The sequence below is a fragment of the Acinonyx jubatus genome, chromosome B1, assembly GCF_027475565.1.
Source record: "Acinonyx jubatus isolate Ajub_Pintada_27869175 chromosome B1, VMU_Ajub_asm_v1.0, whole genome shotgun sequence".
In the NCBI taxonomy this organism is placed as follows: domain Eukaryota; kingdom Metazoa; phylum Chordata; class Mammalia; order Carnivora; family Felidae; genus Acinonyx; species Acinonyx jubatus.
This window is the reverse complement of record NC_069382.1, coordinates 134,483,015-134,509,154: the sequence shown is the minus strand read 5'-3', so window position 1 is coordinate 134,509,154 and position 26,140 is coordinate 134,483,015. Positions and strand designations below refer to the sequence as shown.

The 26,140-nt window shown below is 40.3% G+C and overlaps 1 protein-coding gene across 2 annotated transcripts; it reads right to left on the bottom strand.

Annotated features, from left to right (window-relative positions):
• On the bottom strand, window positions 1-26,140 carry LOC106971279 (placenta-specific gene 8 protein). 2 transcript variants are annotated; one of them, XM_053217176.1, is made up of 5 exons: window positions 26,006-26,140; window positions 14,400-14,541; window positions 11,942-12,066; window positions 4,822-4,944; window positions 1-280 (listed from the first exon to the last, which is right to left on the bottom strand). In XM_053217176.1, exons 2-4 carry the CDS (start codon window positions 14,509-14,511, stop codon window positions 4,840-4,842), a joined length of 342 nt encoding a protein of 113 aa, XP_053073151.1. In that variant the 5' UTR covers window positions 14,512-14,541; window positions 26,006-26,140; the 3' UTR covers window positions 1-280; window positions 4,822-4,839. The 2 variants fall into 2 exon arrangements, with proteins under 2 accessions (XP_053073151.1, XP_014923551.1); XM_015068065.3 differs by having other exon boundaries at window positions 4,826-4,944.

The window sequence follows — 26,140 nt, the reverse complement described above, 5'->3', positions numbered from 1 at the left end:
TCTTGTTAGTAAAATCTTTTATTTTGTTTATATATGAAATGTAACACAAAATTCATAAGCCAGAAAATTTAATAATATGAAAGCAAGGAGAAGCTAAGCTGAACCATTTAGCAAAACTAAGCAAAAACATTCATTTAAAATAAATCAAAATTCCATTCTTTTATCCCATTGATTGTGATTAAGCATATCTGTCATATTTCATTTGCAAAAGGCAGAGAAGGATTCAAACTGAAGAGGTGTATGCCTGCTGGTTTTAGTTGCTTCAGTGAGAGCTTTTCACCTATAAGGGATACACAAAGAATAGGTTTGAGCTTCCTCAATCTACTTTTTAATTTTCAATAAACTTTAAATTTTAGAATTAATTTTTTTTTTAACGTTTATTTACTTGAGAGACAGAGCATGAACGGGGGAGGGGCAGAGAGAGAGGGAGACACAGAATCGGAAGCAGGCTCCAGGCTCTGAGCCATCAGCCCAGAGCCGGACGCGGGACTCGAACTCACGGACCGCGAGATCGTGACCCGAGCTGAAGTCGGACGCCCAACCGACTGAGCCACCCAGGCGCCCTAGAATTATTTTAGATTTACAGAAAAGTTGCAAAGATAGTACAGGGGGCTCTTACATCCCCTGCCCCTGTTTCCCTACCAGTTAACATCTTACTATGGTAGATTTGTTACAACTAATGAACCAATGTTGATACATAATATTGTTAATAAAAGTATATACCTTAGCTAGATTTCTCAATTTCTACCTAATGTCTTTTTTCTGTTCCAGGATCCCATCTAGGACAGCACATTACATTCAGTTGTCATGTTTCCAGAGGCTTCTCTAAACCGTGATTGTTTCTCGACTTTCTTTGCGATGGCCTTGACGGTTTAGACGAGATCTGGTCAGGTATTTTGCAGAATACCTATGCATCAGTTTGGATTTGGCCCATGTGTTTCTCCTGGTTAGACTGGAGTTACGGGGTTTTGAGAGAAGACCTCGAAGGTAGAGTGCCATTCTCATCACATCATTTCAAGGGGACATGCTATCAACATGACTTATCACTGATGAGGTTCACTTTGGTCACTTGGCTGAAGTAGTTCTGTCAGGTTTCTCCACTATAAGGCTACTCTTTTTTCCTCCTTTTCATATATACTCTTTGAAAGGAAGTTACTGTGCAAACCCATTCTTACGAGGTAGGAGTTACACTCCATTGCCATGAGGGAGGAACACATACATACATTGTTTGGAATTCTTCCGTACTTCTGGAAAATTCGTCTGCTCTCCCCCATTTATTTGTTTGTGTAATCATGTATTTATAGAAGTATGACTCATAGATATTTTATTTTGGCTATAATCTTTCCATTTATAATCTAATGCTACTTTACTTTGTTGCCTCAATTGTTCCAGTGTTCACAATTGGGAGCTTTTTCAGTTGTTTTTATGTCCCCTTGGTTTACCTACTTTTTTAAGTGTTTCTTTATTTATTTTGAGGGTGGGAGGGGCAGAGAGAGAATCCCAAGCAGGCTCCGCGTTGTCAGTGCAGAGCCCCACCTGGGGCTCGATCTAATGAATCATGAGATCATGACCTGAGCCAAAATCAAGAGTCAGCAGGACGCTTAATCAACTGAGCCACCCATGTACCCCTTTTCAACCTATTCTTAACATAAATCATGTTCTTCTTTGATCTTTGTCTCTTGATTCTCCCATTTCAGGTGTTTGTATATCTAAAGATTCACTGTTGATGAATAATGTAGGGTCAAAGGTGATGCACCAGAGTCAAGACCACCAAGGTATTTTACCTCAAACCCACTGATTCAGTAAGATAATTTCTCTGGGGTTAAAAGAAATAGGTCAGGTGTTAGGATTCATTATGTATGTGTGGGTATATATTTCATCCAACCCGTCTCATGTGTTTACTTAAATAAACAGTGTTAAACTGGTCTAATTCCACATGTTTGCTTCTGACCTCATCCTGTCCAGTTTGTGCTATATACCATTATCAGATTAATTCTTCTAAAGTATAGCTCTATTGATGTTACCCCCTTACATAAAGCCTACAGTAACTCCCCACTGCTTACCAAATCAAAGGCCAAATCATCAGCCCAGTTTTCAGTACATTAAATGCCATGGCCCAACTCACTTATAAGTCTTTCATTTCTCATTATTTTCCTACTTATATGTTCCTACCAAGTTGAGTGGACCTACACTCACAAAGATGTTTTCCCTTTTTTGCTTCTACAGTTTCACGAATGCTGCTGCTGATTAGAAGCAACATCCAGGGGTACCTGGGTGGCTCAGTGGGTTAAGCATCTGACTCTTGATTTCAGCTCAGGTCATGATCTCACAGTTCATGAGTTTGAGCCCCATGTGGGGCTCTGTGCTGTCAGCTTGGAGCCTGCTTGGGATTCTCTCTCTCTGACCCCTCCCTTCTCAAAATAAATAAATTAAAAAAAAATGCAACTGAGTGAAAATGCTGAAGAAAAAACAGAAAGAAGCCACATCCATTTTTATTAATTAAAGCCACATCTTGTGTCAGAAATTTTAATGTTTGTCCCATCTGATCCATTTTCATCCTTGTCTTCCCTGCTCTATGTTCTGGGAGGCTGACCTGTATATTACAGCACCACTTTCCTGCCCTCTGCCTTCCTGTGGGTTCAGCCAGTGGGAAGCCTAGACGGGACATCAGAAAGTGAGATCAGGGTATTTTTTCTCTTGACTACTTCCTTCCTATGAGGTTGCCCCAGGCTACTCCTGTCTTTCTAGTGAGAGGTTACTGTTCCTCTCAGGGCCGCCTTCTCCTTCTCATAGCTCACTCCTTTGGGTTTCAAGTAACTTCTCTTTCCTTGCCTCTCTGAGGCCTAGGGGTGGTATAGTTTAAAATTCTTTAATGTTTTTATTTATTTTTGAGAGAGAGACAGAGCACAAGCTGGGGAAGGGCAGAGAGAGAAGACATAGAATCCAAAGCAGGCTCTGAGCTGAGGTGGGCCTCAAACCGGGGAACCACATGACCTGAGCTGAAGTTGGATGCTTAACCAACTGAGCCATCCAGGTGCCCCTAAGGGGTGATATAGTTTAACTGTTTCTAGCCTAGGTTCCAGCACCATCCCTGGTCATTTCCCTCTACCTCCCACCCACACCTTTATTGTAAGTAGTTTTCATTAAATCCTCGTACTATTACAATTTCAGTGCCATCTCTTTCCTGTTGTGACCTTGATATTCACTTTCACTTTAGAATAAAAAAACCACTTCTTTCAAGAAACTTGCTTCTTTCTTTCTTTCTTTCTTTCTTTCTTTCTTTCTTTCTTTCTTTCTCTCGAGAGAGGGAGAGAGAATCCCAAACAGGCCCCGTTCTGTCAGCATGGAGCCCAACTCAGGGGCTCGAACTGATGAACATGACATCATCACCTGAGCTGAAACCAAGAGTCAGCTGCTCAACTGAGACATCCAGATGCCCCCAAGAAACTTTCATTTACACATGTCAGTAGAATATGATCTTTCCCTCCTCTGAACTTAAAATAGCACTTGGTCTAAAGTCATTAGTCAAACCTGTCATTTTATTTAAAGGCTATCTAATCCTTTCTTTTAGAGTATAAAGTCTTTAAAGACAAGGAGACCAGCTTATTTATTTTTGTTCCCCATAGGACCTACCAGTGTCCTGCATCGTACTAGGTACTTGATACATTATCTGCTAAATAAATGATATTTTAAAATATATTCTCCATGAGTTATATTTGTTAACCTATACAGAGTTCGCATTCCCTTGAAAAAGAAAGTGACGTATTACTAAGAGTGGGAAAATTAACGTTTTTTTCCCCATACTCAAGATACATTCTATAGAGGACTGACAAAATCATGTTTATTTCTACTTTACTACATCTTCAATAGCTAATTCTGAGCATCCTGGAAAAATTAGTTGGAAATGAGTTGATTGATTGTCAGAAGTTCAGATTCTATATAGCATTTTCAAATATTCTATATTCTATAACCACCACTTTCAGGATTCACTTTTTCCAATAGGATTTTCCAGCTTAAACTCACCTCATTATTGATAGATGCTTTATGCTGCAATCAATTCAAATATTACAAAGCATGTAATTTTCATTTGTTCTACTACTTTGTAGTTATTTACCAAGTTCTTTTGTCAATTTGTCTAAGTAGGGGGATTATTTTCTACTTTTTTTGTATCTCACCACACTCTGTTATTTTACAAGTGGTAAGTTCTTCATTAATGGATCAAGAGAATTCTGAGAAGTCTAGAAAAGTCACCATTCCTTTATTTACTAAAATATGATTTCAAAACATAAAGCTATTGCTATAGACTGAATGTTTGTGCCCCCAGCAAAACTCATTTGTTGAAACCCTAACCCCCAGTGTGATGGTATTAGGAGGCAGACCCTCTGGGAGATAATTAGATTTAAAGAAGGTCATGAAGGTGAAGCCCCCACAATGGGATTACTGTCTTCATAAGAAAAGGGACCAGAGCTTGATCTCTTTCCACCATTTGAAGATACAGTGAGAATGTGGCCACCTGTAAGCTAGGAAGAGAGCCCCCACAGGAACTGAATTGGCCCACACCTTGATCTTGGACTTCCCAGCCTTCAGAACTGTGAGAAATAAATTCTTGTGTAAACCACCCACCCTATGCTATATTGTTATGGTGGCCCAAGTAACGTAATACAGCTATTTTCTTCATAAGAGGAAACCAAGATCAATCTTTATGTGAAGATAACATTTGAAAGATGTAAAGAATTGTTATTATTGAATCATTACTCAAAATAATGCAAATTTACAAATCCCTTAATTATATATATTTTTTAAAAACACAGTTTCTGGAACCTACCATTAGGTTTTTTTTTAGAAAGTACGCATGGCTCTCCTTCTATTGATGTCTCTCTTGATTTGGCAAAGAGAACACTGAGGACAGCAATGGGTCACCAGGTAGTCATCACAAATGGATCCCTGGTTGAAAAGATAAAAGAAATAGAAATTAAAATACACCTATTAGGAAGTTAGAACTTGTGGATTTTCAAGACACTTTGAAGAGAAGCAGAAGGAACCGATCCTTGGAATTCAGAGTTTGGATGGATACATTTGGGAAAATGTTAATTGATTTTTCCGTATAACTCCTCTTTTTATGACATCGAATGTTTTCCTATACTTTGTAATATTGAAAATAGAAGATATCAATCAACCAAACTGTAAGAGGAAAAAACAAAGAGTGTCAGAAAGTAAAATCTCAAAATTCTTGCTTCCCACACCCCATCCCTGTCTCAGGAAGCTATGTGAGGATACCTCCATCACAATGAGGGAGGAGACCTAGAAAGAGGAAGACGTGGGATATAAGAAACAGGAGCCTAACCCAGGAAAGAAGCTAATGAAATCTCCAGGCTCATGGTGAAGGAGAACCCAGGGTGAGATCTAAGCATCAGAAATGAAGAGCAACTAGCTCAAAGGGTAGTTTAAGTCAGGGAGTGATTTCATCAAGAAGATAAAAATGATAGAATGTCCAATGTGTTGAATGTGTTGAAAAGAAATTTAGAAAACTGGGAAAGAGTAGTTTTGGAGGTAAAGTCAGTGGAAAACTACTCGTGGCTAAGTGGAGAATTACTAATGAAAATGCCAAGAATTATTAAGACCAGGAAAAACAAAGTTTAATAGGAAAGGCAATCATAGTTCACTACATGACACAACTCTGAAGAGCTAACAGAAGTCTCATAGTGTAAGTACCAAACATGGATTTAACCCAAATTACATATAACAATATTGGAAGGACCGGGGTAGGGAGAGGGTGGAGAAGGAGAAGAAAGGGAAATAAATTCTCATCTTTCAGAGTGGGAGGTCTATAGACAATGCCCCAAACTTAAAACTCAAAAAGTAGCAATACAGTCTATGATTTGGAGATACGGAGGGAAACACTCACAGAGTTCTGGGACTGAGGCAGTAGGGGAGAGAAGTTTGTGGACTACTGTTTTTCTTAACAAAAAGTAGATAATCTGGGGCAGCTGCTTGGCTCAATCGTTAAACGTCCGATCTTGATTTCAGCTCACGTCATGATCCTGTTCGTGAAATTGAGCCCTGAGTTGGGCTCTGCACTGACGGCATGGAGCCTGTTTGGGATTCTCTCTCCCTCTCTCTCTACCCCTCCCCCTCAAAATAAATAAATAAACTTAAAACAAAATTAGATAATCTAAAAAAACTATGTGCTTGCAGAGCTTTGGCAAGTAAATTAAAGCGAAACTAGAAAACAGGAGTGGGGTTATTTAGTGGGCCAGAAATTTTGAGTACTTTTTTGGAAATAGGAAGCAGATAGGATTACACTGATGGAGAAAGTAAAACAGAGGTAGGGAACCTGAAACCTAACAGGGTCACGGGCAGGGCATTTGATAAATAGCGAACTCAAAAGCCTGGAAACTCAGGAAGAAGAACAGGCTGGGGAGCAGCACTGGGGCCAGTCCAGAGCCACCTGTTGTGGCTTTGCCCCAGGAGACAGCATGCAGATAACCTTAACAGAGGACTCTGATGTGGGCTTTGGGCCCTAGGAGAGGAGAGGGGGAAGTACTGGGGCCGTTCTTCACTTATCTTCCAAGAGATCAGATTCCCTACGACACACTTAAACAAAGGGTAAACAAAAGGTAAAGATATGTTAGCACAGCAGAAAAATCTAAATTTCTCTCACTCATGGGATAGCCAATTGTTTTACGTTTGGTATTCACTGAATGTTTTTTTTTTCTTTTTTTTAGTTCTTTTCTTCCTTTTGCTGCAGAGGTCTTTCCTGATTCCTTTCGTTCCCTTTAGACGTCCCACTAATGTTTATCTGATTAGTGATTTCCTTTCATTTTTTACCCACAACTTAAAATTATATTTATCTTGAGATTCATCCAGGTTTTTGTGTGTATCAATAATTCCTTTTTATTGCTGAGTAGTATTCCATTATATGGATATATCACACTTTGTTTATCCATTCACCTGCGGGGGATATTTGGATTGTTTTTAGTTTGGGGCTGTTACAAGCAAAACTGCTCTGAACATTTGATAGAAGGTCTGGGTATGGATATAAATTTCCTTGGGTAAATATCCAGGAGTAAAATGGCTGGCTCAAATGGTAGGTGTGTTTAACTTTTTAAGAAAATGCCTTTACATTCCTACCAGCAGTGCATGTGAGTTTCAGTTCCTCCATATTTGGCAATGCTGTGGTTTGGTCTGATTAATTTTAGTCATTCCCTTAGTTGTGTAGTGGTATCTCATTGTGGTTTTCATTTATGTTTCTCTAATGACTAATGATATTGAGCATCTTATTATGTGCTTATTTCCCATCCAAATATTTTCTTTTTCCACTAATTTTATTTTCATTGTGTTAAGAACACTTACCATGAGATCTATCCTCTTAACAAATTTTAAGAGTACATAACACAACTTGGATGGATCTCAAATAATCATGCTGAGTAAAAGAAGCTAGATAAAAGAGTATAGACTGTATAGTTCTATTATATAAAGCTGCAGAAAATGCAAACTATAGTGACAGAAAACATTGGCAGTTAGTTGGGGAAGAGAAGAGGGGAAAGAGGAAAGAATTACAAATGGGTATGAGTAAACTTTTGGAGGTGATGAATATGTTCACTGCCTTGATTGTGAGGATGGTTTCATGGGTCTGTATCGTGGGTATATAAACGTATCAAATCATACACTTTATATACATACAGCTTATTATAAGTCAATTATACATCAATAAAGTTGCTTTTTTAAAAATGGAAAATAATTATGCATAGCTATCAATGTCATACAAAATAAAGTCTTTAGAATGCCTTATTCTTCCTCTTTCTTCCAATCTTCCAAATTTTTGTTAAAACCAAATAACTTTTACTTTCAGACTGTTATTTTTTTTAATGTTTATTTGTTTTTGAGAGAGAGAGAGACAGACAGAGTGTGAGCAGGCAAGGGGTAGAGAGAGGGAGACACAGCATCTGAAGCAGGCTCCAAGCTCTGAGCTGTCAGCACAGAGCCCGACATGGGGCTCAAATTCACGAACCATGAGATCATGACCTGAGCTCAAGTTGGACGCTTAACTGACTGAGCCACCCAGGCACCTCACTTTCAGACTGTTATTAATTTTTCAGACTCCTAAAGAGCATTAAGAAAATTTGATTATGCAAACTTAATACCCAAAAAACAAATAAATTAATGAAGAATTGGGCAAAAGACATGGATAGACGTTTTTCCAAAGAAGACATCCAGATGGCTAACAGACACATGAAAAAATGTTCAACATCACTCATCATCAAATCAAATATTTATCTAGTTTATCTAGAGAAATACAAATCAAAACCACAATGAGATACCACCTCACACCAGTCAGAATGACTAAAATTAACAACTCAGGCAATGACAGATGTTGGAGAGGATGCGGAAAAAGAGGAACCCTTTTGCACTGAGGGTGGGAATGCAAACTGGTGCAGCCACTCTGGAAAACAGTATGGAGCTTCCTCAAAAAATTAAAACTAGAACTACTCTATGACCCAGCAATTGCACTACTAGGTATTTATCCAAGGGATATAGGCATGCTGTTTCAAAGGGGCACATGCACCCCAATGTTTATAGCAGCACTATCAACAATAGCCGAAGTATAGAAAGAGCTCAAATGTCCATCGACAGGTGAATGGATAAAGAAGATGTGGTATATATATACAATGGAGTATCACCCAGCAATCAAAAAGCGTGAACTCCTGCCATTTACAACAATGTGGATAGAGTTAGAGTGTATTATGCTAAGCGAGATTAGTCAAAGAAAGACAAATATCACATGACTTCACTCATATGTGGAATTTAAGATATAAAACAGATGAACATACGGGAAGGGAAGCAAAAAATAATATTAGAAAAAGGAGGGGGAGGGGTGCCTGGGTGGCTCCGTCGGTTGAACGTCAGACTTCGACTCAGGTCATGTTCTTGAGGTTTGGGAGTTCGAGCCCTGCGTCGGGCTCTGTGCTGACAGCTCAGAGCCTGGAGCCTGCTTCGGACCCTGTGTCTCCTTCTCTCTCTACCCCTCCCCTGCTCTCACTCTGTCTCTCTCTCTCTCTCTCTCAAAAATAAATAAACATTAAAAAATTAAAAACAGGGGCGCCTGGGTGGCGCAGTCGGTTAAGCGTCCGACTTCAGCCAGGTCACGATCTCGCGGTCCGTGAGTTCGAGCCCCGCGTCAAGCTCTGGGCTGATGGCTCAGAGCTTGGAGCCTGTTTCCGATTCTGTGTCTCCCTGTCTCTCTGCCCCTCCCCCGTTCATGCTCTGTCTCTCTCTGTCCCCCAAAAAATAAATAAACATTGAAAAAAAAATTAAAAAAAAAATTAAAAACAAAAAGGAGGGGGACAAAACATAAGAGACTCTTGAATATGGAGAACAAATGGAGGGTTGGTGAAAGGGGTGTGGGTGGGGGGATGGCTAAAAGGGCAAGGGGCATTGAGGAAGACACTTGTTGGAATGAGCACTGGGTGTTATATGTAGGGGATGAATCATTAGATTCTACTCCTGAAATCATTCTTGCACTATATGCTAACTAACTTGGATGCAAACTAAAAAAAAGAGAAAAAAAAGAAAGTTTGATTATGGACTAAACCTTTAAATTTTTTTAATGTTTGTTTATTTTTGATAGAGACAGAGTGCGAGCAGGAGAGGGGCAGAGAGAGAGAGAGGGAGATGCAGAATCCGAAGCAAGCTCCAGGCTTTGAGCTGTCAGCACAGAGCCGGACGTGGGGCTCGAACTCACGGAACACGAGATCATGACCTGAGTCAAGTCAGACACTGAGCCATCCAGGAACTGCTGATTATGGACTAAGCCTTTAAAAAACTAGATAAACTTCATGTTAAACAATATAGCATAATTAAATAAAGCAATGCACAAAGGATATGTACACATAATTTATAGAAGAAATGCAAAAAGACGAAGAAGTTTAAAAAATTTGCTTGATCTTAACTAATAAAACTTAAACAACAATGAAATATCATTTTGCCTCTCTGATGGGAAAAAGGAAAAAAAATCCAGTATTGGGCACACATATAATGTTAATGGATTATAAATTGACATAATATTTTTGGAGGGGTATTTGACAGTTTCGCATTTTGAATGTACAGATACTGAGATCTATCAATCTAATCTCAGACACTATTCCACAAAAATACCAGTGCCTATACAGAAGCATATGTATTAACAACTATTTAATCTGTAATATTACTTAACTCTTCATCAGTAGGGAAGTGATTAAATAAATTATCTATATGGTGGAATACTATTAACACATTAAAAAGGCTCTGTATTACAGACATAAAGGGGGTCTACCAAATATTAAGTGGGAAAAAAAACAAGCTACAATATGATATGACACCATTTAAAAAAATTTTTTGGGGGCGCCTGGGTGGCGCAGTCGGTTAAGCGTCCGACTTCAGCTCAGGCCACGATCTCGCGGTCGGTGAGTTCGAGCCTCGCGTCAGGCTCTGGGCTGATGGCTCGGAGCCTGGAGCCTGCTTCCGATTCTGTGTCTCCCTCTCTCTCCCTCCCCCGTTCATGCTCTGTCTCTCTCTGTCTCAAAAAATAAAATAAACGTTAAAAAAAAAATTTGGACACCGACCGCGAGATCGTGGCCTGAGCTGAAGTCGGACGCTTAACCGACTGCGCCACCCAGGCGCCCCAATATGACACCATTTTAAAAGATAAAAACAAATTAGAATAAAAGAGGCCCTCACCCCCCAAACTCCGTATGTCCACATCCATAGCTAGAGCTACATCTAATCTATATTTGTATGCCTTACAGGCATAGGAAAAAACCCTAAAAGAGAGTGCACACCAAATTATTAATAGGGTTTATCACTGAGTGGTGGAATTGTGTGTAAAGGGGTTAGATTTTCACGTTTTACTTCACACAGTTCAGTGTTTGAATTTGTCATAAAACTATGTATATAGCATATATTATTTTTGTGATAAAAAAACTAACAAATATTTTTAAATGAACAAATAAAATAATTTCAATGGAATAAAATAAGTTACTAAAGTATTCTATTCATTTGTTCTTTGTGATGTTAATTTAATGTAGCAACTTGGCTAGGTCATGGTGCCCATATATTCTAGATGTTTCTGTGAAGGTTTTTTAGACAAGAGTCACATTTAAATCAGTAGATTTTGAGTAAAGCACATTATCCTCTGTAATGTGGATAGGCATCATCCAATCAGTTGAAGGCCTTAATAGAAAAAGATTGACCGCCCCAGAGCAAGAAGAAATTCTGCCAGCAAGTTGCCTTCAGACTTGAACTGCAACTCTTCCCAGCCTGCCAGCTTCCTCTGCTTTTTGGACTTGCCAACCCTCAAAATTGTATGAATCAATTCCTTAAAATCTCTCTCTTTATTTTCATCTAGATTTCTCTATGTCTATATCATCTATATCTCCTTTTGGTTGTGTTTCTCTGGAAAGCCCTGACCAACACATTCTCCTATTACATAAAGTATAGCTTGTGGTAGAGTGGAATGTGTATGCATGGCAAGTTACAGTTGAATATTGACAACTTCTGCTGCTGGTGCGTATCTTTGGGCAAGTTACTCCACCTCTTAAAACTTGAAAGCCCTCATCTATAAAATGTGGACCTACTCACTTTACAGGGGTGGTGTAAGCATTCAGTGAGGTAACTATATGTAATGTACCTGGGGCTTGGTAAGCTCTGAATAATCCCCTTCCATTGTATGATATCCATACAAATGAGAGCTGCCTATGTTCTAGGGTCTTTAACAGAAACCTAGAAGGAGGTCACATACCCAAAGGATCTGTTGCCACAGCAACTGAATACAAGGTTGCACATGATGGGAAACACCTACCAATCAAATTCAGGTGATGGACACCATCAAATGGCTTCCAGGTTTAGAGCGATTATTTTGAGGGTGGGAGCATATGTGAATGACACAGTGTTGTAAGAGACTCACAGAGATGCCGTATCGGGTCCGGTAGAGAGTCCTCATTGCGACACTTGTTCCACACAGACAGCATTCATTCATGTCAGCTGCAACTTGACAAGCAAGGCACATGAAACAAAATGTGCCACAGAGACCTGGACACATGGAACCAGAGGCACAAGTTATTCCACTCTGTTCCCACCACGTTTGAAATTAGTTTGCTTTGACGAATGGCAGCCCCGATTGTGGCTGGTGTTCATTCAGTATGGCTGGATGGGATGGGGATAAAGCTGGAGGACGAGGCAGGTTGGGGACTGGATGATGAAATGCGAGTGCTCGGAGTTGGTTATGAAAGTCATGAGGGACCACTGAAATATTTTAAGAAGGAAGAATGATTTGGTCAGGGTTGTAATTAAGAAATCCTGCCATGAAGCAATTAAGCTTATATTTAGAACTTGTAATTCATTTATTTGAGTCACAATACTAGGGGCTGGAAGATTTAAATATTCATCTCTATAGAGTGTTTTAGGAATGTAGTCTTACTATTACTATGATTTGCAGATGTTGAACTAAAGTCTCAAGATGTGTAAGTCATCACCCCAGGTCATTCAGTAAGACAATGAGAGGCAATGAACAAGACCACTGTTCCATTTTCTAGGTAAGTTTTTCTGTCTGTGCTTTTTTTTTTTTTAAGGTTTATTCATTTTTCAGAGACAGAGCATGAGTGGGGGAGGGGCAGAGAGAGAGGGAGACATAGAATCTGAAACAGGCTCCAGGCTCTGAGCTGTCAGCACAGAGCCCAACGTGGGTCCCAAACTCACAGAGGGCGAGATCATGACCTGAACTGAAGTTGGATGCCTAACCAACTGAGCCACCCAGGTGCCCCTCTCTCTGCGCTTTTTAATGTACAGTTGACCCTTGGACAATGCAGGGGTTTGGGGCCCCAACCCCTGCACAATCAAAAATCTGCATGTAACTTAAAAACATTTTTTTAACGTTTATTTATTTTTGAGAGGGAGAGAGAGACAGAGCATGAGAACAGGAGGGAGGGGCAGAGAAGGAGGGAGACACAGAATCCAAAACAGGCTGCAAGCTCTGAGCTGTCAGCCCAGAGCCTGACGTGGGGCTTGAACTCAGGAACGGTGAGATCAGGACCTGAGCCAAAGTCAGACACTTAACCAACTGAGCCACCCAAGCACCCCTGTGTGTAGCTTTTGAATTCCCCCAAACTTAATTACTAATAGCTTACTATTGCCTTACTTATAACAAACAGTTGATTAATACATAATTTATATGTTATATGTATTATATACTATATTCTTACAATAAAGTAAGCTAGAGAAAAGAAAATGTTAAGAAAAGCATAGGAAGAGAAAACACTGTTATAGTACTATCCGGTAAAAAAAACTGCATATACGTGAACCACACAGTTCAAACCTAGGTTGTTCAGGACTCAACTTGATTCCAAATTTCAATTTCACTGGTAAGTTAAAGGTTAATGTATTTTCGTTCCTTGTCTCAGAACACTATGTAGACTTGAGGCAGGCAAATAAACCCCAAAGAAAATTTTTTTTTGTAGGCAGGTTTGTTTGTTTCTTTGTTGGTGTTGAGAACTAAGTTCTTTGACATCTAACATCCCCCACCCCCGCCAAACCTACTTTCCCCCAACTTTACTTAGAGAGATCTCACAAAAAGAAAACAAAGCAGAGTCAGAGATTCTTTCTAAAGGCAGAAGCTGGCTGCCTTTAGAATTCTGTATTCTCAGGTATATAAAAACCCTAAATATAGAAATTAAAATAATTCTTTTCTGAGCTCATGTTGAAATCATGGATGAGTAATACCCCTTGTGTACTGGGCACAATGTAGCTATAAAGTAATGAGTTTATATATAACAAAAACAGTCCTTTTTCTTTTCTTTTCTTTTTTAAATCAAGTTAAACTGGAAGTGTGTCTTTTAAATTAATGTCTGGTCCATTTATAATCATTTGACCATATCCACTCATTGTGAGAATCATCAGCTTTGTTACTGTTATCTTAACCCCAGAACTTATTTTAGAAGTAAGACTGGGGCGCCTGGGTGGCTCAGTAGTTTGGGCGTCTGACTTCGGCTCAGGTCATGATCTCACAGTTTGTGAGTTCGAGCCCTGAGTCAGGCTCTGTGCTGACAGCTCAGAGCCTGGAGCCTGCTTCGGATTCTGTGTCTCCCTCTCGCTCTGCCTCTCTCCACTTGTGCTCTCTCTTTCTCTCAAAAATAAATAAAATGTAAAAAACAAATAAGAAGTAAGACTATTGTTTCATGTGCTGGAGAAAAATTAACTTATAATCAGCACAAGCCTTTTTTCTTAACTTACCATTCATTGCCTGACATGCCAGGTGCTCTGTAATAAGCCAGGAACCTTTACTACACAGTAAGGGAGGGATGAGGGAAGGCTTTGGCCTTTGATCATTCACCCCCATGGCAATTACAGGGGAATTTCTTAGCACTTACAGACTCCACAGTCGCTGAAGCAATCACACAGGCCTGTCTGCCAGTTGGGGTTCTGGGGTACAGGACCATATCCAGGCTGAGTCACAATGACCATTGGTGACTGAGCTTGCATTTTCGATGCAGGGTCTGAAATAGCAGTGGTCTGAAAAGGAAAAAGTTGGTGTAAGTAGTCAAGTTCGCTCATGGAAACCTGTTTTGGTGCATTCTACTTCAAAGGCGGGCGTGACAATTTAGATTAAGTTGCTTGCTGACATTTTTGATAGATTGAGAGGTTTTTTTTTTTAATGGTTTATTTTTACTTGAGAGAAAGAGAGAGAGAGAGAGAGAGGGAGACAGGATCTGAAGGCGGCTCTGTGCTGACAGCAGAGAGCCTGATGTGAGGCTTGAACTCATGAACTGTGAGACCATGCCCTGAGCTGAAGTCAGACGCTTAACCAACTCAGCCACCCAGGCACATAATAAAGTTTTTATTTAAATTCTCTTTAGTGAACATACAGGGTAATATTGGTTTCAGGTATAGAATTTAATGATTTATTGCTTACATATAACACCCAGTGCTCATCACAACAAACCCATCACCCATCACCCACTTAATGCATCCCCTGCCCACCTCCCTCCATCCTGGCTGATCTTTGAAGAAGATAATTTCTATCTCTGCCCCCCAGAGGATGGAGGCCCCTGGGGGAAGGAATTGCCTGAACTGGACAAAGGAACAATTGCTTCTCTTGGAGTAAGGGAGCAAAACAGGGTTATTGGTACTGTTTTTAGACAGGTACCTTGTATCTACCCAAGACGGGAACAAATGACCAACTTATAATCATTGTCAGAAGTAGTGAATTGCAGAACACAGTAGGCTTCTCTAAAATTGCACCACCAGCCTAAGCTTTTGTGTGCACATACATCCTTCCCCTCTTATTTCTTTTATATGTTCCCTTTTGTTTTGAATTTATTTCTGATTAGCAGCTGTAAAGGAAAACCTCCCCTGTTTTCTGTCTACCCACAGAATAGTCCACTTCTACTCACCAAACGTGTGGTATTTTTTCCCACACCAAGCAATTCTGCAATACCAGCTCAAATGTCCTACAGTTCAACTCAATTCTGACATCGTTTACAGGAGATAGCCTCAGATCCCACAGGGTAAGGGCTCATTTAACAAGTCACTTACCAAAAAAAAAAAAAAAAAAAAAAGAATGAAGATAATCTCTATTAATTCATAGAGAATGATTTCCGGGATATACTGTTAAATGAAAAAAGCAATATACAAAAGAGTATCTGTCATTTGACATCCTTTATGTAAGATATAAAGGAATATATTGGGGCGCCTGGGTGGCTCAGTCAGTTAAGCATCCGACCTCGGCTCAGGTCATGATCTTGCAGTTTGTGGGTTCGAGCCCCGCGTCAGGCTCTGTGCTAACAGCTGGGAGCCTGGAGCCTGCTTCAGATTCTGTGTCTCCCTCTCTCTTTGCCCCTCCCATGCTCATGTTCTCGCTCTCTCTGTTTTTCAATAATAAATAAACATTAAAATTAAAAAAATTGAAATAAAGGAATATATAGAAAACATACATATACAATAAGAATTACAGAAGGAATAAACCAGAAATGAATAGATGTGTTATGCTCAGAGTAAATGGGGTGAAAAGAATGGGAGAATGGAAATGGAATCGTAGGGATGGGGTGACATCAATCATCATGAGGAAGTCACCAGCTAACTAAGTTGAGCCCACTGGAAGACAAAGGGGAGTCAAAACAGGAGAGGTAGGGGGCGCCTGGGTGGCTCAGTTGGTTGAGCGTCCAACTTTGGCTCAGGTCATGATCTCACAGTCTGTGAGTTCAAGCCCGATATCGAGCTCTGTGCTGATGGCTCAGAGCCTGGAGCCTGCTTCCGATTCTGTGTCTCCCTCTCTCTCTGCCCCTTCCCTGCTCATGCTCTGTCTCTCTCTGTCTCAAAAATAAATAAAAACATTAAGAAAAAAATATTAAAAAAAAAAACAGGAGAGGTAGGGCTAGAGTCCACCACCATGGGAAGAGTCCATTCTGGTTTTTTTTTAAATGTTTATTTATTTATTTTTGAGATAGAGAGAGAGAGAGAGAGAGAGAGAGAGGAAGACAGAGAATGCCAAGCAAGCCTCCGTGCTGTCAGCACAGAGCTTGACACGGGGCTTGAATTCAAGAATCATGAGACTGTGACCTGAGCCCAAGCCAGATGCTTAATTGACTGAGCCACCCAGATGCCCCTGTATTATAATTAATGTGAGAACCACATTGAAAGGAGTGGGGAAGAAAAAGGTAACCATAACATCTTCAGAAATCAGTGTTTTGACTATGTAATGTAAGACTAAAGGTAAAAAGAACAAATATTTATACCCTAGTTAGTAAAGTTGTTTTTCATAAGAGTATGGGTTAGCAATTCTGAAATTTCTTTATATATATATATCCATGATGGGCTTGAATAAATAAATATATTTGTGGATAATGAGGTTGAGGTTTTTTTACTATCAGAGAAAGAAATTATAAATAAGGAAAGGAGGAGGGCTATTATGAATCCTGTGTGGTTGGATAGGAACCAGGGGTACAAACTCATGATTATTTACACACACACACACACACACACACACACACACACACAGATATAGATACCTAATATCACTTATTATATCTCTCACGCCCAAATGTTCGTTTCAAAATGCCATTTTCCAACAAAAACGAGCCAGAGTTCATTGGAGAAATGGCTGATTCCAGGGCTAGGGCAGGGAAAGTACAACAGAAAACTGGAACATCTTGTTGCAGGACCAAAAGGCAAAAAAGCGTTCAAGAATGGATTAGAGACAGGACCTCAGAGCCCATCTGATGGCTCTTGCAGTGGCCAAATCTGGGACAATTTCAGCAATGTTAATAAACCAAAATAACTATCCCATAATTCCACTCTGATATAAATAAAAGGATACATTTTAAAATGAGGGGGAAGGTATAGTGCTTTTTTATGGTAGAATTCCCATTAATGAATGTAGAAGGAATAATGGAGATACAAGATCACCATCTGGCAAACACCACAGTGATAATGTTGAAGGCAAGACTCATAGGTGGATGCTAACACTAGTACGCATTGAAAGTATGATGAGAAATAAGATATTTACATGGTCTCAAAGTATATCCCCCAAAGCTACTTACTAATTATAAAGAAGAAAATAGCATCTTTATAGTGGAGAAATTTGGCAGACACACTACCCTAGCCAAGTAATCAAAATTAATATTATCAGTAATGGGACATATTGACATCATGTATTTGTTTATTATCATGCACTGAAGGACACAGCATCATTTCTGTGTTATTTTACCAAAAATACATACTCAGAATCCACTCATGATGAAGTATCAAGACAAACACAGAGGGAGGGATATTCTACCATATATCTGGCCAGTCCTCTTTAAAAGTGTCAAGATCATGAAAAACAGGTGGAAGGGGACTAAGGAGACATGGGGACCAGATGCATTTTGGGACCCCAAAATGAATCCTGGAACAGAAAAGGACTGTCAATGCTCTCCAACCAGAGATCATGAAGAACACAACTCTAGTTGGACAAGTTGAGTTTATTCCTTATAGCAGGGGAGAAGGCACCCCACGGGGACTGTAGGGTGTCTGAGTAACAGGGCATTAGAAGACACTTCAGTTGGGTAGTTTTGGAAAAGGATCAAGGAAATGGAGGTGATCCAGAAAGTGTAATACAATTCTATGAGTGGGCATATTAATAAATCTTATCTACAGGGAGCACTGACTAGTGCAAGGCTACCCCCTGCAATTGGTAAAGCAGCAGCAATCATTCTTATTAGCCAGGAAAGGAAGACATTTGGCATGTTGAGGCTTGGATAATGTTTAAAGTTCAAATATGTGTTCAAATATGATTATGGAATGCTAGTGTTTTTATCTTGATCCATCACGATTATAGACTAGCCTTACCTGACATGAATACTCTGTGAAATTGTTGACGTGTGAGAGAAAAACATGAAGACCTAGTGTGAGTGACAGCAGGGATGGACCTTGAGGGTATTATGCTAAGTGAGATAAGTCAGACAGAGAAACACAAATGTTGTATGATCTCCCTTATACGTGGAATCTAAAAATCAACCAACCAGGCGCACCTGGGTGGCTCAGCATGGAGCCTGCTTGTGATTCTCTCTTTCTGCCCCTCCCACCAGCTCTCTTTCTATTTCTTTTTCTCTCTCCCTCTCTCTCAAAAATAAATAAACATTTAAAACCAACCAACCAAACCAACTTCACAGATGCACAGAACAGATTGGTGGTTGCAGAGGGGAGGAATGGGGAGTGGAAGAAATGGGGGAAGGTGGTAAAAATGTACAAACTTCAGTTGTAAAGTAAGTCCTGGGGATGCATTGTATAGCATGGTGATTACAGTTAATAATACCACATTGTATATTTGGAAGTTGTTAAGAGAATAAATCTTTAAAGTTATCATTAAAAAAGGGGGCACCTGGATGGCTCAGTTGGCTAAGTGTCCGATTTTGGCTCAGGTCATGATCTCATGGTTCATGAGTTTGAGCCCTGCGTGGGGCTCTGTGCTGACAGCTTGGAGCCTGGAGCCTGCTTCGGATTCTGTGTGTCCCTTTCTCTCTGCCCCTCCCCCATTCACGCTCTCTCTCTCTCTCTCTCTCTCTCTCTCTCTCAAAAACAAACATGAAAACAAATTTTTAAAGTTCTCATTAAAAAAGATTTGTAACTATGTGTGGTCATATGTTAACTAGACCTATTGTGGTGAACATTTCACAATATATACAAATATTGAATCATCATGTTGTAGACCGGAAACTAATATAGTGTGAAGGCCAGGCCAGCTTGCAGCAATAGCAAACCCTGGCTGGCAGCACCAGGCACCTGGGGCCACCTGGGTGACAAGGACTGCTTTTCTCTCCTCTGGGACATTAGTAGGATGACTAGTAAAATCAGGATAAGATCTGTAGATTAATTAGTTAATAGCAGTTTATCAACATCAATTTTCTAGTTTCAATATTTATGCTAGGCTATGAAGAACCAGGAAAACTGGGTAAAGGGTATAGAGAGGTTCAATATGTGTTTTACACAAAAAAAGCTTCATTGAGATATATTTTATGTACCATAAAATTCACTCATTTAAAATGTATAGTTCAGCAATTTTGGCATATCCATAGTTGCACAGCCATTACTATAACCTAATTTTAGAATATTTTTATCACACACCTCTTAAAATCTGCCCATATCCATTAGCAGTTACCCCCCACTTCCCTTCACTTCACTCAGCTCCAAACAATCTCTAACCTGTCTCTATTGGTTTGCTTATTCTAGATGTTTCATGTAAATGGAAACATAGACTATAGTAGTCCTCCTTATCTGTGATTTTAGGTACCCATGGTCAACCAAAGTCTGGCAGCAGAGCATCCTCCTTCTGAACTATGGTCAAGTCAATGATAGTCAAATGCCTAAGTCATTCACCTCACTTTATCTCATCACATAAGTTTTTTTTTATCATCTGAAGAAGAGTGAGTACAGTATAAGAACATTTTGAGAGACGATGTTCACATAACTTTTATTATAGTATATTGTCATAATTATTCTATTTCCTTATTATTGTTTTTAATGTCTTACTGTCCCTAATTTATAAGTTAAACTTTATCATAGGTATGTATGCATAAGAAAAAAACATAGCATATATAAGGTTTGGTACTATCTGCAATTTCAGGCATCCACTGGGGGTCTTAAAACATATCCCTGGGGATATAGAAGACTGTGTATGTCTTTTGTGACCAACTTCCTTTGATTAGCATAATGTTTTCAAGGTTCGTCTCGGTTCTAGTATGTATCAGTACTTCTTTATTGCTTAATAATATTCTGTTATGTAGATACACCATTTTGTGTTTATCCATTCATTAGTTGATGGGCATTTAGGATGTTTCTACTCTTTGATTATCAATGAATAATGCTGTTAGATTACTATTCATGTATGGGTTTTTGTGTGGACATTTGTTTTGCATTTCTATTGGGTATATACTTAAAATTTGAACTTCTGGATCAAAATGGTAACTCCATATTTAGCATTTGGGAAGGCAGCTATGTTCACCACTGTGCTGCTGACCTAGGTATAGCATTTTGAAGACTTGCTTCAAACTGTTTTCCCAAATGGCTGTATTTTGTGCGAGGGTTACAATTATTGCACATCCTGGTCAAAGTTTGTTATTGTCTGTCTTTCTGTGGGCTATTTTTGCAACATTTCTCATAAATCTAAAATTATCAAAATATAGCAAAACAAAACATAAAAAAGAATACGGGAAGAGGGGAGCCCCATAGGATTTACAGTGAAAATATAAAAACAATCTGTTACAAATGCTGTAAAAATATATTCCTAAATTCAAGTAATGCATAAAGTAAATACAGCCATTATAAAATTGTTGAATTTCCCTCCCTTATTCTTAGGAACTATTCTAAAGAATTTCCCTTTTTTGTATAAAATACCGTAAACTGCATCCAGAATAGTTGAAATTTGTTTTAAATTTCCCTTAATAAAGATACATTAAAGATACATTCAAGTGGTTTTTGGTTTTGATTTTTGCTTTATATAAAAAATACCATAATGGCCTTTTACTGCTGTTTGGCAATAAAGGAGAGGCTAACGATTGTGGATGTCAAAGAAAACAATGTGAAGGAATGTTGTAGTAAGTAAACACAAACCCCTGGGGGCTGATCATGGCGGGGGGGGGGTTGTTATTTGCGGGTGTCCACGTGGGGAGGAGTCGTCTATCTTGAAGTGATGGAATTTAGTGAACCATCTGGCTGTGCTCGCCTCCCTTCAAGGGAGGAGGTCAAGGAGGCGGAGAGCAGGTCGGTGTCAGGCTGAACCAAGCTGTCAAACCCTCCCTGCCCGTCAGCAGCACCTGTTTTTTCTTTAGAGCAAACAGCCCACCTGGCCCCAGTTGCGATCCACCAGCGAGGTGGCCTCCCCGGATGCGGGGGCAGGCTGGCTTCAGCTCTGCCGTGCGGAGTGTGGGGTGGGCTTCTCATCTGGTCTGCACCCCCCCCCCCCCCAACCCCGCCACCAAGGATGGTGAGTGAGAGCTGCAGTGTTCCTGCCAGAGAGGAAGGTGTTTTCCAACCCACATTCAGCCTTCTGCTATCTTTGGTTAGGTGCCGGGCTGTCTCCCCTGCCTGTGCCTCCAAATTCTCCAGGGCAACCCGCCACCGTCCCACGGGCAGGGTTGGCCGCCGTGAGGGGCCGACCGCTCCAGGCATCTGCCCCTCGGGGCCGTGGGGAGGGTCCGCGAAGCTGGGACCCGCTGGTTTCTCCTGCTGGACGCGGCGAGACGCACTGGACAAAGGGAGCGCGGCGGTCAGGAAGCGCCTGGAGGAGACAGCGGCTGGGCATTCGCGGAGCCGCAGAACCAGCGGTCCAGCACAAGGGGGGGTGGTGGGGGACTGGAACAGGTGCTCCAGCGGCCCCCTTCACCGGCAGCCAGCCGGCCGCCCCGCGTGCCCCAATCACCCAGTCTCACTAGGCATTTACATACATTTAGAAACGTTTTCATCAGCTGGTGTGGGTTGATCAGCTTCCTTCTGATCAGGAAGGCAGAAAGAAAGTAACACGCCTCGCTGATTTTAACGCCTATTAGGTGGGCCCCAGATTCTACTACCTGTGCACTTGCCCATTTTTTATCTTAATGGGCAGCAACCGCAGCTCTCTGAACAATTTCCTTCTGGCAATCTCATGAAAAAGCAAGTAATTTCAATTCTTTCCTTTCAGGTGCTCACCCTTTCACAACAATTAGCTTGACTTTGGGAAAGGTAAGCCTCCAGTGTGGAATGGAAGCTCTACAAGGGCAGGGAATTCTGTGGTCTGTTTTCGCTGATGTACTTCAAAAGTTTAGTATGGGGCCTGGCACACAGTAGGTGCCCTCTAACATTCCCACTACCACGTTCTCTTAATCCCCATCTTGCTGAGGCAATGCATGATGCCAGTTGGAGATGGTGGGCATCAGACACTGGCTAATGCCCGCTGAAGCAATGGCCCTTCTTCGCAGGACCCTTTAGACTGCCAGAGTATGAAGACTCAGTTTTTCCCTATATCCCAAACTCCAGTACTAAAATGATAGAAGCCAAATTTGGGCGTGATAGCTTCCTACATTTGGGGAAGAAGAGGCATTGCAGGGAATATTTTAAAAAATGCATATGTGTATATAGATGATATAGATACAGATATAGATATAGCTATAGATATATGGTATTTCAGTAATCAAATATCAGAAAAATATAAGAGGGTATACCACGAAGTGTGTCTGGTTATCTCTGGGTACTTGACTGATAGATTTTTTTTTTTTTACTTTTATCTTTATAAATTCGTGTATTGCCTACATAATTACAATGAACACTTATTTCTATTTATTTCTATTCATTCATTCATTCATTAAAAGAGAAGTCCTGGGGAACTTTTTAAAGAAATGTTTATTTATTTATTTATTTATTTATTTATTTAGAGAGAGATTGAGATAGAGCGTGAGCAGGTGGCAGGGGACAGAGAGAGAGAAGGAGACAAGAGAATCCCAAGCAGGCTGCAGAGCCTGATGTGGGGCTCAAACCCACAAACCATGAAATCATGACCGAGTTGAAATCAAGAGTTGGAAGCTTAACTGACCGAGCCACCCAGGTGCCCCCATTTACTTCTTTTATAACTAACACAGGAAATACCCAGTTTGGAAACAAAAAACAAACACTGTGATTTAAAAAAATTGTAAAGGGGTCATGCCAATTATCCTAGAGCCGTTTGTATGTTTTTTTTCCTTAGCCCCCAGCCAATGTCTGGCACACAACTGGCATTCAATAAATACCAGGTGAGTGAGTGAATGTTTCCACAACCTCTCTCAGAGGAAAAACATGTTCATGTAACCCGCTTATCTTTTAAGAAGTCTGCATTGTGATTTTAACATAGTAACAGTAATCTGAAAATTGCAGAGTAAAAATTTGTCTGCAATTATAGAATTGTCCTTCCCTTCACCTGTCTTCACTCAGTGTATACTATACGTGTTTATGAATTCCAATTGGCTGCTATTAGCCCTTTTAGCAGCATAAGATCTGAACATTCTTGGAGTACCTTTGAAGTCCAACCAGTGCATTCATTATGTAGCAAACAGCTTCATCCAAAATATCCCTATGCTGACTGCCTCTTAATTTGTGCAAAAATTTACTTTCTCAGTTTAGTGGCGGAAACAGTCTTCAGCACACCCAAGTTTTAGGTTTGTTTCTTTCACTACTTTTGACTTCCTCTTTTAAATATGGGAAATTGTGGGGAGCCAGGTGCTTCCGTGGACTTTAGCGCCGATAACTGAGCCTCAAGAGATTTCTCCTGTTATTCAAAGAAGTTCGTTTCTGCTGAAGGTTACCTACAGGAGTGAGGAAGGCTGCTCTATCCAGCCCAGCCCAGCCCAGAAGAGTAGTGCTAGAAGGAACCAGTGTCCCAGACATTCATCTGATCTATTTAGCTAACTTTCAAAAGGGTTTTGTAAACTCTCACGTGAGATTTCTTACTCAAGGAAATACCCTCCTTGAAAGTTATAAAACTGAGAGGAGAAAACAAACACACTCTTACACAGCTCTGTGGTTCAAAGATAATTTCAAAAGTCTAGAGAACTTTAAGTTGCAATAAAATGTAAAACGGTAACAAATGCAAAGCCTCCCCAGGGGCTACAAATCTCTTTGCTTCAGCCTTAAGTATCTAATAGTTTTTAACCCTAGCCATTCAAGATCAGAAATCAACAGTATTTGGGGTGGGGGAGGTGGTGGTGATAACAAAAGACAACTTTCTTGAAATCTCTCTAGTGCCAGTAACCTTGCTAAGAATTTCTGGGACCTTATCTACAACAAGCCTGTCTCCCCAGTTCAGTGGTCCTCAACGCTTACTGGGCATAAAAACCACTTGGAGAGCTTGATTACCAGGTAGAATGCTGGGCATTAGCCTCAAAAATTGTTATTCGGGTAGGATGGGCTGGGATGGAGGAATCGTACTGAGCACCCTCAGGGCTGCTGCCCCTGTGCCAAAAGGTGGCCCTTTTGAGTAGACACAGCTAGGTGAGAATTAGGAAAATAGTACCCATTCCTCCAGGCAGATACAGCCTATGCCAGGGCCTCCAGCTTGCCCGAGGCTCCCTCCTAGCCCCACTCCCTCCTCTGCTGTCTGCCTGTGCAGAACCCTGGCATCGTGGGAGATTACAGTGCTAGTGGCTTTGCAGAGCACACTTTGCAACCCGTGGCCCCGGGCTTTTTCATTTCTCTTCTGTTACAAATCCAGTCTAATTCGGCAAGCATTTATTGGGCACCCAATGTATGTAAAACGTTGTGTTAGATTTGGTGGGGACCGAGGAGATGTCTGTAGTTCTTCTCCACGGCCAGCGGCTCTGCCCGTCACTGAGTAACCACATAGCTGTTTTGTTTTGTGCCATCTTTGATCCCACAGGATCAGAGAGGGAAGGAAAATGCCACTCAGGAAAAAGAAAAAATGGGGGCAGGAGGAATTGAAACGGGAATCTTGGTGCACAAGTTTTGAAGAGACTACAAGTCCTTTCTTTAGAATGACCTCAATGCCAGGAAACCTTGCAGAGTTTGGCTCACATTTTAAACATCCTAATTTCACCAATTAGTCTTAGTTACAACTCACCATATACCTGTCTCCTCTGCCTTGGAACACCTCGCTCTTGAGAAGACAGCCTATCACGTTATTAATATTAGCCAATAGCGTTAATATGTTACATTAATCCCATTAATATTAGTCAATCCAGGGACTAAGTACATTGCCTAGATTTTCCTCTTCTTCCTAGTGTTTACTGGTGTTAAAGTTTGATTTTTTCACCTTTTTTTTAAGCTTTTATTTTTAAGTAATCTCTACCCCTAACGTCGGGCTTACACTCACAACCCCGAGATCAAGAGTTGCATACTCCACCGACTGAGCCAGCCAGGCACCCCGATTTTTTTCACTTCAATTGAAACATTTTCATTTCATAATCTCTCACCTCATTAGCTGTCAAATGTAAGATGAGAAAGGTAACATTTCTAAACATATAAATGAAGCACCAGAATTTAATTTTGAAGCATTCTAGTCTGTTTTCTTACTTTCATGCTAAAAATTCAAGGATTCTCATGATTCGTTAGCTAAATCCAAAAAATTCCGTTTCCGATTTCTAGTATTTTAAATGGACAGATCAAGTAAAATATTTGCAAAGCACAAAGAGATTAGACCAGCACAAGTAAACATGCATACGTGTTAACACAAAGAATGAAATTAACGATCAGGTTAGTAAGCACAATATCCAGGATGTGTTTAATGTTGATGAAGATACAAAGCTAACTTAACACTACTCTGAAAAGCATGGCATGTAACACATGCTTGGCACATACTTGTTGAATTTGACTAAGTTTTAACCAAGTAGATAAGAAAACATTGGTCTTTCAGCTGAATCTCAAATTACAGCATGCTAGAAATAAAATACTTTTAAATCGAATACTTTTAAAAAAGCTGCCCTGCTCCCCCCCGAGTGCTAAGATAAACGTTTAAAGAATTGCTTAATTTTAGAGTACTTACAGTTAAGAAATAGGTTCTGAGCAGGAAGTGTCTTGTGGCTTGGGAGCGAATCTCACTAGAAGAGAAAGATATGTGGAGACAGAGAAGTAAGTGTGTTTCTATTGCAGCACATAGTACAACGAACTGATTCAGAGG